Source organism: Trametes versicolor, assembly GCF_000271585.1.
Source record: "Trametes versicolor FP-101664 SS1 unplaced genomic scaffold TRAVEscaffold_2, whole genome shotgun sequence".
Taxonomy (NCBI): Eukaryota; Fungi; Basidiomycota; class Agaricomycetes; order Polyporales; family Polyporaceae; genus Trametes; species Trametes versicolor.
Window position 1 is genome coordinate 650515 of NW_007360322.1, and position 11773 is coordinate 662287.

An 11773-nucleotide genomic window follows, 5' to 3' on the forward strand; every position below is an offset into this window, starting at 1 on the left:
GCTGGTCATGCGCTTTCGTCACCTGTCGCATCTTACAGCCTCCTTTAAATAGCCTCATCGGCGAAACACCAAACCTAGCTGTCATCAGCCCAGAAGCCAGCGGAGCACCCATAGCGTCTCTGATGGCCAGAAGCCTCCGATCGCTGACACCTCCCGTATATCCGCCTCGACGTCGAGCTAAACAAGGGGTGAGTCCCAGGGCGCGCCCGATGTTGGTCCGAATATGCTGTACGCGAAGTGTGCCAAGCACCGCGAAAAACAACCGACCATTACACCTCACCTCCTCTGTGACGTCTGCCTTCGCCTTCTTCCAATACGTTACGCTGACAGCTACCTCGACGATCCGTGCCAGTCACGGGGCACGCATCTATGGTCCCGAGCTGAAGACGCGAAGCCCACTGGCACGTAAGGGCCCACTCTACGGCGGCCCGTGTCTGCCACACACAATTCTGTGACGGGAGCATTCTCGGGCGCGCCTGCGTTCCGGGAGTGCCATGTGTGCCCCCCGTCGAGCTATAAAACGGCCTTGAATAACGAAGGGCTCCCCGCAGAAGAACCTTCGCCTGTCACGATGCAGCTCTTCACCGCGGTGCAGCTGAGTGTGGCCCTCGCCCTTGTCCGGATTGTCCATGGTCAGGCTGCCGAGTGGGGTGTGTTCCTTCCTTAATTTCTCATAATTTCGCTTCGGATTCCTGACTATTTTTGCCTATAGGACAATGCGGCGGTATTGGATGGAGCGGTGCCACGAGTACGTCCTGCATACCGGTTCGGCGCAGCGGGTTTACTCATCTTCTTGTTTCTAGCTTGCGTCTCTGGCACGACATGCACGGTCATGAACGCGTACTATTCGTACGTCTGTTCATCCTACACGGTACGGCCCATCTGACATGAAGCATTTAGACAATGTCTTCCCGGAGCTGCCCAGAGCGCCCCGCCGCCTGTCACTAGTGCTCCCGTTACCACTCCCGCCAGCCCCACCACGGCCCCAGCGACTTCGGCCCCTGCGCCCACAAGCCCAGCAGGTGCCTGCGCGACGGCGTCCACCGTCTCGGGCTTCAGTAACGCGAAGCTCCCGAACCCCTTCATCTTCAACGACGGGACCCCAGTGCAGTCCGCGGCGGACTGGCAGTGCCGCAGCCAGCAGCTCCTGGCGCTCATCCAGGGCTACGAGGCTGGCGCTCTCCCCGGGAAGCCGTCTTCGCTGACGGCTTCGCTGTCGAAGTCTGGGACCTCTGGGACGCTCACGATCACCGCAAGCAACAGCGGCTCCTCCATCACCTTTGCGCCCAAGATCACATTCCCGTCTGGCAACCCGCCCGCTGGTGGATGGCCGCTGCTCATCGTCTACGAGGGCCTGAGCATCCCCGTCCCCGCTGGCGTGAGTAATGCAGCTATGCGTGTTTTGCAGCATGCACTAACACCAACTGCAGATCGCGACCCTCATCTTCGAGAACTCCGACATGGCCCAGCAGAACGACGCGTCGACGAGCCGTGGTGTCGGTCTGTTCTACAATCTCTACGGCAAGACCGCAACGGCGAGCGCGATGACAGCGTGGGCGTGGGGCGTGAGCCGCATCATCGACGCGCTCGAGCAGACCCCCTCGGCGAACATCAACACGCAGAAGATCGGCGTGACGGGCTGCTCGCGCAACGGCAAGGGCGCGCTGATGGCGGGCGCGCTCGAGCCGCGCATCGCGCTCACGATCCCGCAGGAGTCCGGCTCGGGCGGCGACGCGTGCTGGCGGCTGTCCAAGTACGAGCAGGACCAGGGTTCGGTCGTGCAGACCGCGACAGAGATCGTGACTGAGAACGTGTGGTTCTCCACGAACTTCGCGAACTACGTCAACAACCTGAACACGCTGCCGTTCGACCACCACAGCCTCGCGGCGCTCATCGCGCCCCGCCCGATGATCTCGTTCGAGAACACGGACTATGTGTGGCTCAGCCCGCTCAGCTCGTTCGGGTGCATGACCGCCGCACACACCGTGTGGGACGCGCTCGGGGTTGCGGACCACCACGGGTTCGAGCAGGTCGGCGGGCACGCGCATTGCGCGTGGCCGTCGTCGCTCACGCCGCAGCTCAACGCGTTCTTCAACCGTTTCCTGCTCGGCCAGAACGTCAGCACGACCTTCTTCGACTCGAACAAGGTCTTCAACGGCGTCACCTGGAACGCTGCCCAGTGGATCGACTGGACCACACCCCAGCTCCACTGATACGTTGGTGAGTGTACACCATCATTGCGTGCAATGAAACAGTGCTCACCTTGCCCAGATTCGAAGCCTTCTCGGAAAGAGTCAATCGAGGTAGCACGCCTCCGCGGTCGTACCAGGTCGTTGTAACCTTTCGAGTGTAATAAAATGACGTCGCCCTGTATAAATCACTGCCTGGAACCCCAGCACAACGCTACATAGCATAGCATACCGTACAATTCGCTGATCTGTACTGATTCAACTTCGCCGTAACTGCACGACCAGTAGTGCGGCAGTACTCACTGGTAGGCTTTCATAGGAACGACGCCGCTTCGTTACAGCGTAGCATACGCGCACATTATCATTGACATTCTGTACCTCCGCCCCGTCCAGATCAAAGTCCACATAAATATGTTAGTCATAACATCTAACAGACTCGCCGCATCTTACAAGGCCATATCGCCAATTCATGAGTTCCATCCGGCGCACATCCAAGAAGCGAACCACAAGCACAGCAAATCAGGCTGCACCTATGACGAACCACCATAGACCTGCTTTGCGTTCTCCGCAAACACGGCGTCGATCGCGTCCTGTTCGACGCCGAGCTCCGCAAACGACTCCCGGGCGAGCTCGAACCAGTCGCCCGCCCTTGAAGCGGGCGTGGTCGCGGTGAGCGGCGCGGAGGGCGACGATCCGAAGAAGATGCGCGAGAAGCCGAACGCCTCGACAGTCGGGCCAACTGTGAATGAAACATCTCAGCGCTGCCTTAATAGTATAGCATCGAGGGTACGCACTGTACATCTTGATGCGGCGCTTCCACTCCCCGGCCTCCTGCGACTCTAGCCGAGCAGCCTTCTCCCTGCTCTCCTCACTGTCCACGTCGACGCCGGTCGGCGCGGGTGTATGCGGAGTAGGAGCTCCCCATGCGGGGGGGAGGAAGCTGACGAAGAGGTTGGAGAAGAGGGAGAGCGAGGCGATGTGGGCCTGATAGCTACGGTAGAGCTGGTGGGTGAGGAGCTTCACGATGGGGAGGGCGAGGCTGTCGGGCGGGGGGAGGATGTTGGCTACGGACAAATTATTAGTCTCAGCATTTTCTCCAGAGACTCGACGGCAGGGGCGCAGACGACAGCGCCTGCCAAAATGGGACGAGTGCGCGCCGATCCGATCCCTGTTTCGCGTATCCCGCCGCACCGACGACCAAAATAGGAGATACGCACATAGAACAATCTTGCCCTTCGCGTCTTGGCTCTCAGTGGCTTTCGTGAGGAGGACTTCCAACGATTCCCAACCGCTCTCTTGTTGCAGATCACTCTGGATGTCGATGTTCACGGTGAAACCTTGTGTGAGAGCCCATGCGAGCGCCTCGATTGCTGCCGGTGTCGACTCCTTGAACGTTGTCGAGAGCACAATCGTGGGTTTCGCAGAGGCGTCCGCGGTGAGATAGGAAGGCGGCGATGTGGGTACGCCATTTTCGAGGACAAAAGGAACAGCGATGGCCAGGATGGGTGTCGTCGAACTCGATGCGCTAGACTGGATGCTAAGGAGGACGCCGTAAGCGATCCGCGCAGCACCTGCTAATGCGCAGAGCAATCTAAGCGAGATGGACGTACTCTTGAACGACTTTCTCCACCTCCTCGGGCGCGCCATGCAGTGACAGCACAACACCTCTTATCCTGCCGCCCAAGGCCTGGCCTGTCTGCTCTTTCCACTTAGTGAGGCTGCCATCAGGAGCGATTACATGGCCATCGACAACAGTTTCTGGTTGCAGCGAGTTTGGGCTTGGCGCAAGGGGGAATTGCTCGGACGTGCCGGTGTTGGGAGGCGTGAAAGCGGAGAGCGGGAGCTTGGGGAGCTGCTTGGGACCCTTGCGACGGGCACCCACGCTGGGCGACTTGGGGGTCGGGGGCAATGCTACCGTGCTCATCGTGGTAGTCGTCGTTGGAGAATTGGGGTGAGTGTTGACGACGAGTGTAGCGTTGGCGACCGGTGGTGGTGAAGGTAAAGAGGAAAGGTGGACCTTAAGTAGGAGTGGCTTGATCCATCATGATCATCTTCATCAGTCCTTTGCAGCGCTCGCCCTCTTCGCATTGCTTTTCACCCCGTTTGGCTCCGCTCCGCTGATTCAAGAAATGCTTGCACAGGTTCCCCAGATTCACCGGAGGCAATCATCGGGCTGTACAAGTGGAAGATGGACGAAGAGCGCTGAGGACGTGCAGGCTTGGGGCGGAGCTTTTTGAAGTGAGACAAACTGTTGAGGAACGGCGCAGCTTCTAGGTAATCACCACTCTCGCACCTCCGTGGGCAAGACCCCTCAAATTACGCAAATATCTTCAGAGCGACCGCAGTGACGCTGCACAACAACATATTCGCATCTTGTACCCCTGTCGAGATGCTAAGCTCGAGCGGACACACTGCGTATGTGCTTATATACCTTGCCTCGTCCTAATTCAGTATCTTGTAGAACACCTCAGTCGACCTTGGTTGTCGCTACACGACCGTACGGTCTACTCTGTCTTAACCTAGTGACTGGTATGTATGTTATGAAGTTGGAGCCGTATTCAAATTGAGATCAACATACGTGAGCTTCGTAGACATTTCGAGTTTCTGTGGTGATGCTAACATGTTCTGTCAGAGTACGTCATAAATCAATTGAGGCTGAGCCCATCTCTTCGCCGCTCAGAGGGCCATCGTTGTCACGACACAACATTGATCTCAACATTTTGCGGTCCCGAATCTCGCCGTTCAAGACTATGCCACTGTGCCGTTCGCGAAAGCGTCCACTGCACACCTATCCCAGGCGCTCCCGAGGAGCCCGGAGACGGCTTCCCTCGCAGTTCGATACAAGGTTACGTCGATGATCTCTGACCTCGACATCCTGACACCCTAACGTTCGACCATCATTCGTTAGAGCAACGAGCGCGAACCCTCTGCGCCATGGGGACCCTCAAGGCAACCCCGCTATCACCACATAAGCAAGTGAATGGACACCGCCTGGGCAACCGCACACACTCTCGACGACTATCAGATCGTGGCTCACTCCTCCCGGAAAAGTGCATAGACGCCGTCCTGTTCTCGCGCATTGCACCGCCTGCACAAGGGCACAGCCATTGCGGGTGCCTTCTCTTCCACTGCGGGTCATTCAAACCTGGGCCTTCGCCCGACAACACCAGAGGAGTCCTATCAGTGATACGTCACTGCGGCCACGTCTTGTCGCCCTAACGAATCGCCCTCCGTTACTTTCGACCCCCGGTGTCTGACCAGTCGCGTTAGCACTGTACTGCGATCTCTGTACCGTATGACAATGATGTAGCTACTGGTGAGTCTTCTGTTTTGTCATATCGCCCCGTAAGCCTGCAGAGTTTGCTGGAGGAAGTCAGTCGCGTTGATTGACTCTCGTCACTGTACGTGACTAAGGCCCTCATTCACTCCTGTGTCCATCCACCACAAGCATTTCCGCAACGGCAGGTACGTGTCTCTCATAGCGCACATATATGATGGGCTGACCTATCGGTTACAGGGGCCAGCACGTACCAGACATGGCAGGCGTATCGACTTTGAAGCCGCGTTGCGACTCATAAGTATCCGTATCGACGCAGCATGGAACTATACAACAGAGCGGTGCGAGTACACTATGACAGTCCAAATCCGAGATACGCGGTATAACATTAGTATCTAAGCAGACGGCTTCACGGAACGGTCCTAAATCCTAGCTCATACAGCCACAGTCCAACAAACGCAACTCCGATCGGCACCACCCCTTGACACGATCAAGGCATACAGCAGTAAACAGACATCTCTAGGCTCGCTGCTCGGGAATGGAGGGAAGACTCCTTGAGAGGGGTTCCCCCGCTTCCTGTTGGCGATTGAGCGGTCGGTGAAGCCAGACGAGCTTCGGTGCGGGGGATGGGTCTCGTGTTGCACGCACCGGTAGGGGAGCTGGAAGGGCTTCGCGCCCCATGGGCGCGGGGTTAGGATACGGCGGAGGACTCCTGACTTCCGAGGGTGCTCTGTGAGGGACTTCGTGCGAGGGGAGAGGGGATGGCTCGCGCTCGCGCATCTTCCGGGTGGCCTCAACCCACCGCTGAGTGCGGTCATCCTGTGCGCAATACACGAATCACGTCGATGAGTATCGAGTAGCTCAAGCAGGGTATACACGACGCTCAGGTGGGCCACTCACCCCGAAGTCAGACACGCTCCTCCGGTGGTCCATCTCAGTCTCGACAAAGCGGTCGAAGGCATCGAGGGCCCGCGCTCGCTCTTCCTTCCGGCCCTGCGCGTAGCCCGCCTCGTACCCTTCCGAGTAGCTGGCGTCTCTGTCCTCGTCGAAGCCGGCCTTCCTACCCTCCTCAAAGCCAGCTTTTCTACCCTCCTCGAAGCCCGTCATCCGGCCAGCGGCAAAGCCTTCACTACGCCCCGTCTCGTACCCTTCCCGGTGGCCCTCCTCGCGCCCTTCATCGTACCCATCGGCGCGGCCAGTCTCGTAGCCCTCCGCGCGTCCGTTCTCATACCCCTCGTCACGGTGATCTGTCGCTCGTCTCCTTATCTCCATTCTGCGCACCTCTTCTCTGCCCGCCTCTCTCGCCTGCCATTCCCTCAACGTCTGCTCCACCCTCCGCGCGGCCTCCCGGGCCTCCTTCTCATCCTGCTCCTTCTCCAGCCGCGCCCTCTCCGAACGTCCAAGCTCCGCCTGCAGCCTGCGCGTCTCGCGCTCCGCCGCATCCGCCTGCATCTGCCACCGCCTGCACTCCTCCTGTGCGCGCGTCGTATCGAGCTCAATCTGGTGCCGCGCCGCGTCCGACGCCGCAAGTCGCGCGCTGAGGTCCTGCGCGGTGATCTCCGCCGTGCGCGCGCGCGATTCGGCGAGGTCCGCGCGCCGCAGCTCCTCCTCGAGCCGCGCGCCCGTCTGCCGCAGGACCGCCTTCAGGTGCCGCGCCTGCCGCTCCTCCTCCGCAAGCACGTGTGTGAGGATCGACGCACTGTCGCTGTCGCGATCGCGCTCCCGATCGCGCTTCTCCTTGCGCGGCTTCACCGTCGATGCGGTGTCCGTCGTGCGTGTCGACTCGCGGTCCCGGCTGCGTTCGCGCTCGCGCGCACGGCTGGACTCCCGCGGGGGAAGCGCCCGCTCGCGCTCCCGCTCAGGGAGAGGGGGGACATCTTCAGAGGATGGGGTGCGCCCGCGCGGGGTCTGCGAGCTTGAGGACGCGCGGCGTGGCTTCTTGCGGTGTGAGAGGAGGCTGCTGAGCACTGCGGGGTCGCGCAGGATCTCGTGGATGGGCGTGGGCGAGATGCTCGCTTCGTGGAGCTCGTTTAGGAGCTCGACGCTGTGATCGCGGGCGCAGATGTGAGCGATCGCTATCACCTGGATCCGCGTCTAGACCGCAATGCGCGACTTACTCGTGGGCGCCGGGCGTGTGCACGAGGGGAGGCGACAACGTGTTGAACGAGCGCGGGGTCAAGAAACCCGGCTGGGGAGTCAGAGAAAGCAGTCCAGGACTGTACGCTCCACCACGCATGGAGTCGAACCCAGGGAGTGACAGCGTGTCGCGGGGAGGGGGTGTCGGGGGCAAAAGGTGGGGGCCTCCAGGAGGCGGGATGGGGAGGGGAGGGAGCTCATCTACCACGGTCGTCGCTCGGGGCTCACCGTGCATTTGAATGCGACCTGGGAGAACCTTGGGTGATGGCCGCGCGGGCTAGATCGTCAGAGGGGGCGGTGAGAATGCGGGTGGGTCGCACTCGAGCGCGTCGGAGGAAGAGCCTATGGGAGCTGCGCGAAGCACAGGAACGAACACGGACGATGTCCGCAGAGCGTGAATGGCACTGGGAGGGCCTGAACAGTACCTGGTGGTGGGCGCGGGCATTAATGTCCCCGGCGACCCCAAGCTGGGCGTGCTGCCTTTAGCCGTCACTCCTGCGCACAACGTGTTGGACATGTGCGGCCGGCAACTGTAGCGACCGCGAGTCAAAGGGGGTGTTTACCGTTATGTACAGAAATGGGACGCGAGCGCAGCGAGGCCGTTGCGGCGACGTGCTGCGGCGAGCTCATGCTATCACGGGAAATGCTGGCCGAGACACTGCCCGGCACGGCGTGCCTCGGGGCAATGATCTCGAGATATGTCTTCGCACACTGTGCTATACGGCAGATAGACGCGACGCCGCCCGGGAAAGACGTTGCACCTTGCCGGTTGGGGATTGCTCGGAGGTCGAGCCGGGCAGGTGCGTGGGCGTAAAGGTACTCCGATGGGAATCCCCGCGCTGTTTACGAGACGAGAAGTCCGTGCTTGGAAATGAATGTTTGACGAGCACGGAGATGACCCAAGAGCCCAAGGCGAAGGCGTTGGGAGAGATGAGGTCGATATGGCTGAGGAGCTTGGTCTAGCCCAGCAATGTCGGTGGCGTACGGACGATCTGCTCCTCGCCTCGTGTTGTTATCGGGCGAAGATTGAACAAGGACCCGGGTGTGGGGGATCAACGAGCCACACCCTAAATCTACCGGACACGCTCATCACCAATTGCGCCAGCGCGAAGCTCGAAGCGGGGATCGCCTACAACTAATACCTGCAAGGTTATCCGCTATGACGATGTTTTGGCTACAAAGAAGTCGTCGCGAACTCACTAGCAGAGTTGCCCGCACAATGCGCGCGTGTTGTTGGCCCGGGAAAGGCTCCTTGGATGAGGTTACGTTTCATCATATATAGTCAGGGGACAGGGGAAAACGTGTTAGGGGGGCGAACTAGGGCCACTAACCCTTAATGGCGTCCTTAATACTGAGGTAGGATATCGCACAAAAGGGACGACGTTGATTCGACTCGAAGAATCTCCTAACAATAGACCGATCCAACTCTGTCATAAATAAGACGAACTCACGATACCGACGCTAAACGTTTCAATCTTGTCCAATACCCAGTCGCCCAGCTCAGGTAGCCTTGTACGGCTTGAGAATGAGCGGTAGTTGGTACCCCTTCTCCGGCTCGCTCAGCAGAGACGGACGGCCCAAAGGTGCGGTCTTGCTGACGATGTCGTCCAAAGGCACAGCGAACTCGAATTCAAACGCACGGACGAGCGTAAACAGAATCGCCTTGAGTCTGGCCTAACATCAGTTCTGCAGACGAGAGCAGAGGCACACCAGTCAGACGCACTCGATGATGGAGAAGCGATATCCGATGCACGCGCGCGGGCCTCCGATGAAGGTGAGTAGGTGGCCCCATACGCCAGGGATCGCCGAAATAGCTTCGGGAGGCTGCTGCCAGCGCTCGGGTCTGCGGGGACGCGGTGACGTTAGTGTATGCAAACACGTTGCGCGATCGAGGAAACGAGCGTACTTGAACTCTATGGCATCCTCGCCCCATAATTCCCGGGAGCGATGCATCGCCATTATGGGGACGATGATCTTGTTGCCTTTGGCGATCCTGTCACGACAATGAGCGTTTAGGGGTTGATCGACACACTGCACGCTTCGACATTGCTTACCGGATTTCGCTGTGCACCTTGCCGTGTCGATCGGTGAACGGCTCGCCGAGCGGAATCACGTCGTCGTTGGCAGCGACCCGAGTGAGCATTGGGATCGGGGAGTGCAGCCGGAGCGTCTCAGTCACGACGGCGTCGAGGTAGGGCAGCGCTGAGAGCTCTTCCATCGTCGGCGTGTCGCTTGAGACGGATAACAACTCTTCACGAAGCTTCTGCTGCACTTTCGGGTACTTGGAGAGCGAATAGAGGGCCCAAGTGGACGAGGTGCTCGTTGTCTCGTGTCCCGCAAGGAGGAACCTGAGATTAGGAAGCGGATGTCAGCGGAACGCGCGGTATAGCATTGTAAACCGGACGCTTACGTCGGGATCTCTGCACAACAAGGGCGCGTTAGTTTGGAGCTCGCGGGAGAAGCGAAAGGGACGCACGGCCTATGACGTCTTCGTTAGACAACCTTTGGCTTTCCGGGACGTCCTGAGCCATATTGGCGCGGATGAGGAGCGTCAACAGATCACGGCCTTGCAGATCCTTGCGCTCGATGCCCTGTAGGTGTTTCTCCGAAGCCTCCTTGAGAATCGCGGCCTTCCGATCTTCGACTAGCTGCGTTCCGATGCGCTGAAATGTTTGAGACGCATACTCGAGTGTAGCCCCACGCTCGGTGCGCTGATGCGAAAGATAAGCCAGATGACCGCTGAATTATCGCACAGCGAACCAGTCACTTACGATACGCTTAAGGATAGGGAACCAAAGTCGAAGGACCGGTCCCAGAGATGAGATAGACGGGGTGCCCATGAACAGCTTTCTGAACGCCATGCTGAGCTCATTGGGTGTGCCTTCCGGGTTCAGGGCGTTGAAGTTATATCCGAATCCTAGAGAGGCAAAGGAAGTCAGGCGTGCACGGCGCGACTGCAGATGACGAGTATCATGCCTGCTATGCCAATTATGTCGAGGGTCAATTTGCTGAGATCGCTGTTGACGTTCACTCGAGCGGTGCCGCTGCGCGCAGCATTGGCCCAGTATTCACGTAGCTGCGAGTGTGTCACAATCACTGACGTGGGGTATGCCGAGGAGACCAACGCACCTCAATTGACTTCTCGACGAATATGTGGGTGAGGTCGCGGACTTGCGCGGGTCCGAAGGCGGGATTCTGCTTAGATGCGTTAGTTCCAGTATTTACAGAGACGAAGTCACTGACCAAGATTCTCCTCTGTTTCCTGTGTTCCTCGCCTAGATTATGAAGTTCAGAACAAGTTACCTTCATCATCAGGTGTTGCAAACGTACCCCAGACGGAGAGCAATCCTGCGGGAAGAGATTCAGTGAGGAATGTCATATTGGCAAGGGAGGAAGCGTACCTCGGCCCAAGAGATCGCGAATACCCCTCTGCGCTTCTTCTGGTCTAGGGAAATCATTGGGATGGGACAAGATATGGTGGATGGCTAGAGGATCGAGCGACCAGAGGCGCGGTCGCTACATTCGTGTGTGTGAGCGATCGTGGGAGGAGAAAAAGGTGTAATCACGACGGACCATGAAGAATTCACGGTCAATCAGGTTCTTGCCATACCGTGTGAACCAGGTGTCCGGCAGAAGAGTGTCGTCCATCGCGGCGATCTCTTTCATGTTCCCATACACCAAACTGGGTGTTGATGGGCCTGGAAGGGCACCTAAAGGAGTCAAGTATACCACACGCAGGAATCCATAGAATCTCCAGGCTCCATAGAGGAAAGCAGTCAGCAAGAGAGCGCCGATCTCGGGCGACGGGGTGGTAAGGCCCATTGGGAGGGTAGAGGTTCAGGACAGGGCAGTTTACGGCCCCGTGGACTGAACATGGGACTTTATATCGCCACGATATCAACGCGCAGCGACATTTCCGCGCTTCTTAGTCGCCGGGGGATGACATGTCGACTCGGAGCGGGGGGCGGACCGTCCGAAGGCCTAACCATCCATGCAAGAGCTATAGGGCCAAGGTGATGGTCAATGAAAACTCACGTCATTGCCAATGACTGTCCGTAGCAAGTATAGCGCTCTCTGGGAAGGGAGTCAACGTTGGACAGTCAAAAGGGTGCGAGGGGCCGAGGGCGGTCGTGCATCATGGTGGGAGGAAAGCTGGCGCTAGCACCCGGCG

The 11773-nt window shown here is 58.8% G+C and overlaps 4 protein-coding genes across 4 annotated transcripts; 1 reads left to right on the forward strand and 3 right to left on the reverse strand.

The window, feature by feature from the left end:
- The first annotated feature begins 346 nt into the window (after positions 1-346).
- TRAVEDRAFT_26272 (uncharacterized protein) lies at positions 347-2491 on the forward strand. Its single transcript, XM_008035332.1, has 6 exons — positions 347-650; positions 713-748; positions 804-849; positions 901-1378; positions 1431-2220; positions 2272-2491. The coding sequence occupies exons 1-5, from the start codon at positions 572-574 to the stop codon at positions 2211-2213; spliced, it is 1422 nt and encodes a 473-aa protein (XP_008033523.1). The 5' UTR covers positions 347-571; the 3' UTR covers positions 2214-2220; positions 2272-2491.
- Position 2492: 1 nt separating this feature from the next.
- TRAVEDRAFT_26273 (uncharacterized protein) lies at positions 2493-4208 on the reverse strand. Its single transcript, XM_008035333.1, has 4 exons — positions 3800-4208; positions 3407-3726; positions 2984-3253; positions 2493-2928 (listed from the first exon to the last, which is right to left on the reverse strand). Exons 1-4 carry the CDS (start codon positions 4111-4113, stop codon positions 2720-2722), a joined length of 1113 nt encoding a protein of 370 aa, XP_008033524.1. The 5' UTR covers positions 4114-4208; the 3' UTR covers positions 2493-2719.
- A 1777-nt stretch (positions 4209-5985) lies between these two features.
- TRAVEDRAFT_114038 (uncharacterized protein) lies at positions 5986-7476 on the reverse strand (the record flags this gene model as incomplete). Its single annotated transcript, XM_008035917.1, has 5 exons — positions 5986-6098; positions 6177-6285; positions 6367-6482; positions 6531-7212; positions 7342-7476. Coding segments are annotated over 5 exons (1155 nt in total), but the record flags the coding sequence as incomplete, so codon positions are not given.
- A 1626-nt stretch (positions 7477-9102) lies between these two features.
- On the reverse strand, positions 9103-11424 carry TRAVEDRAFT_34004 (cytochrome P450; the record flags this gene model as incomplete). Its single annotated transcript, XM_008035443.1, has 11 exons — positions 9103-9271; positions 9326-9445; positions 9509-9595; positions 9657-9950; positions 10075-10313; positions 10374-10519; positions 10579-10678; positions 10732-10797; positions 10846-10877; positions 11004-11118; positions 11176-11424. 11 exons carry the CDS (start codon positions 11422-11424, stop codon positions 9103-9105), a joined length of 1617 nt encoding a protein of 538 aa, XP_008033634.1.
- Between the last annotated feature and the right edge of the window lie 349 nt (positions 11425-11773).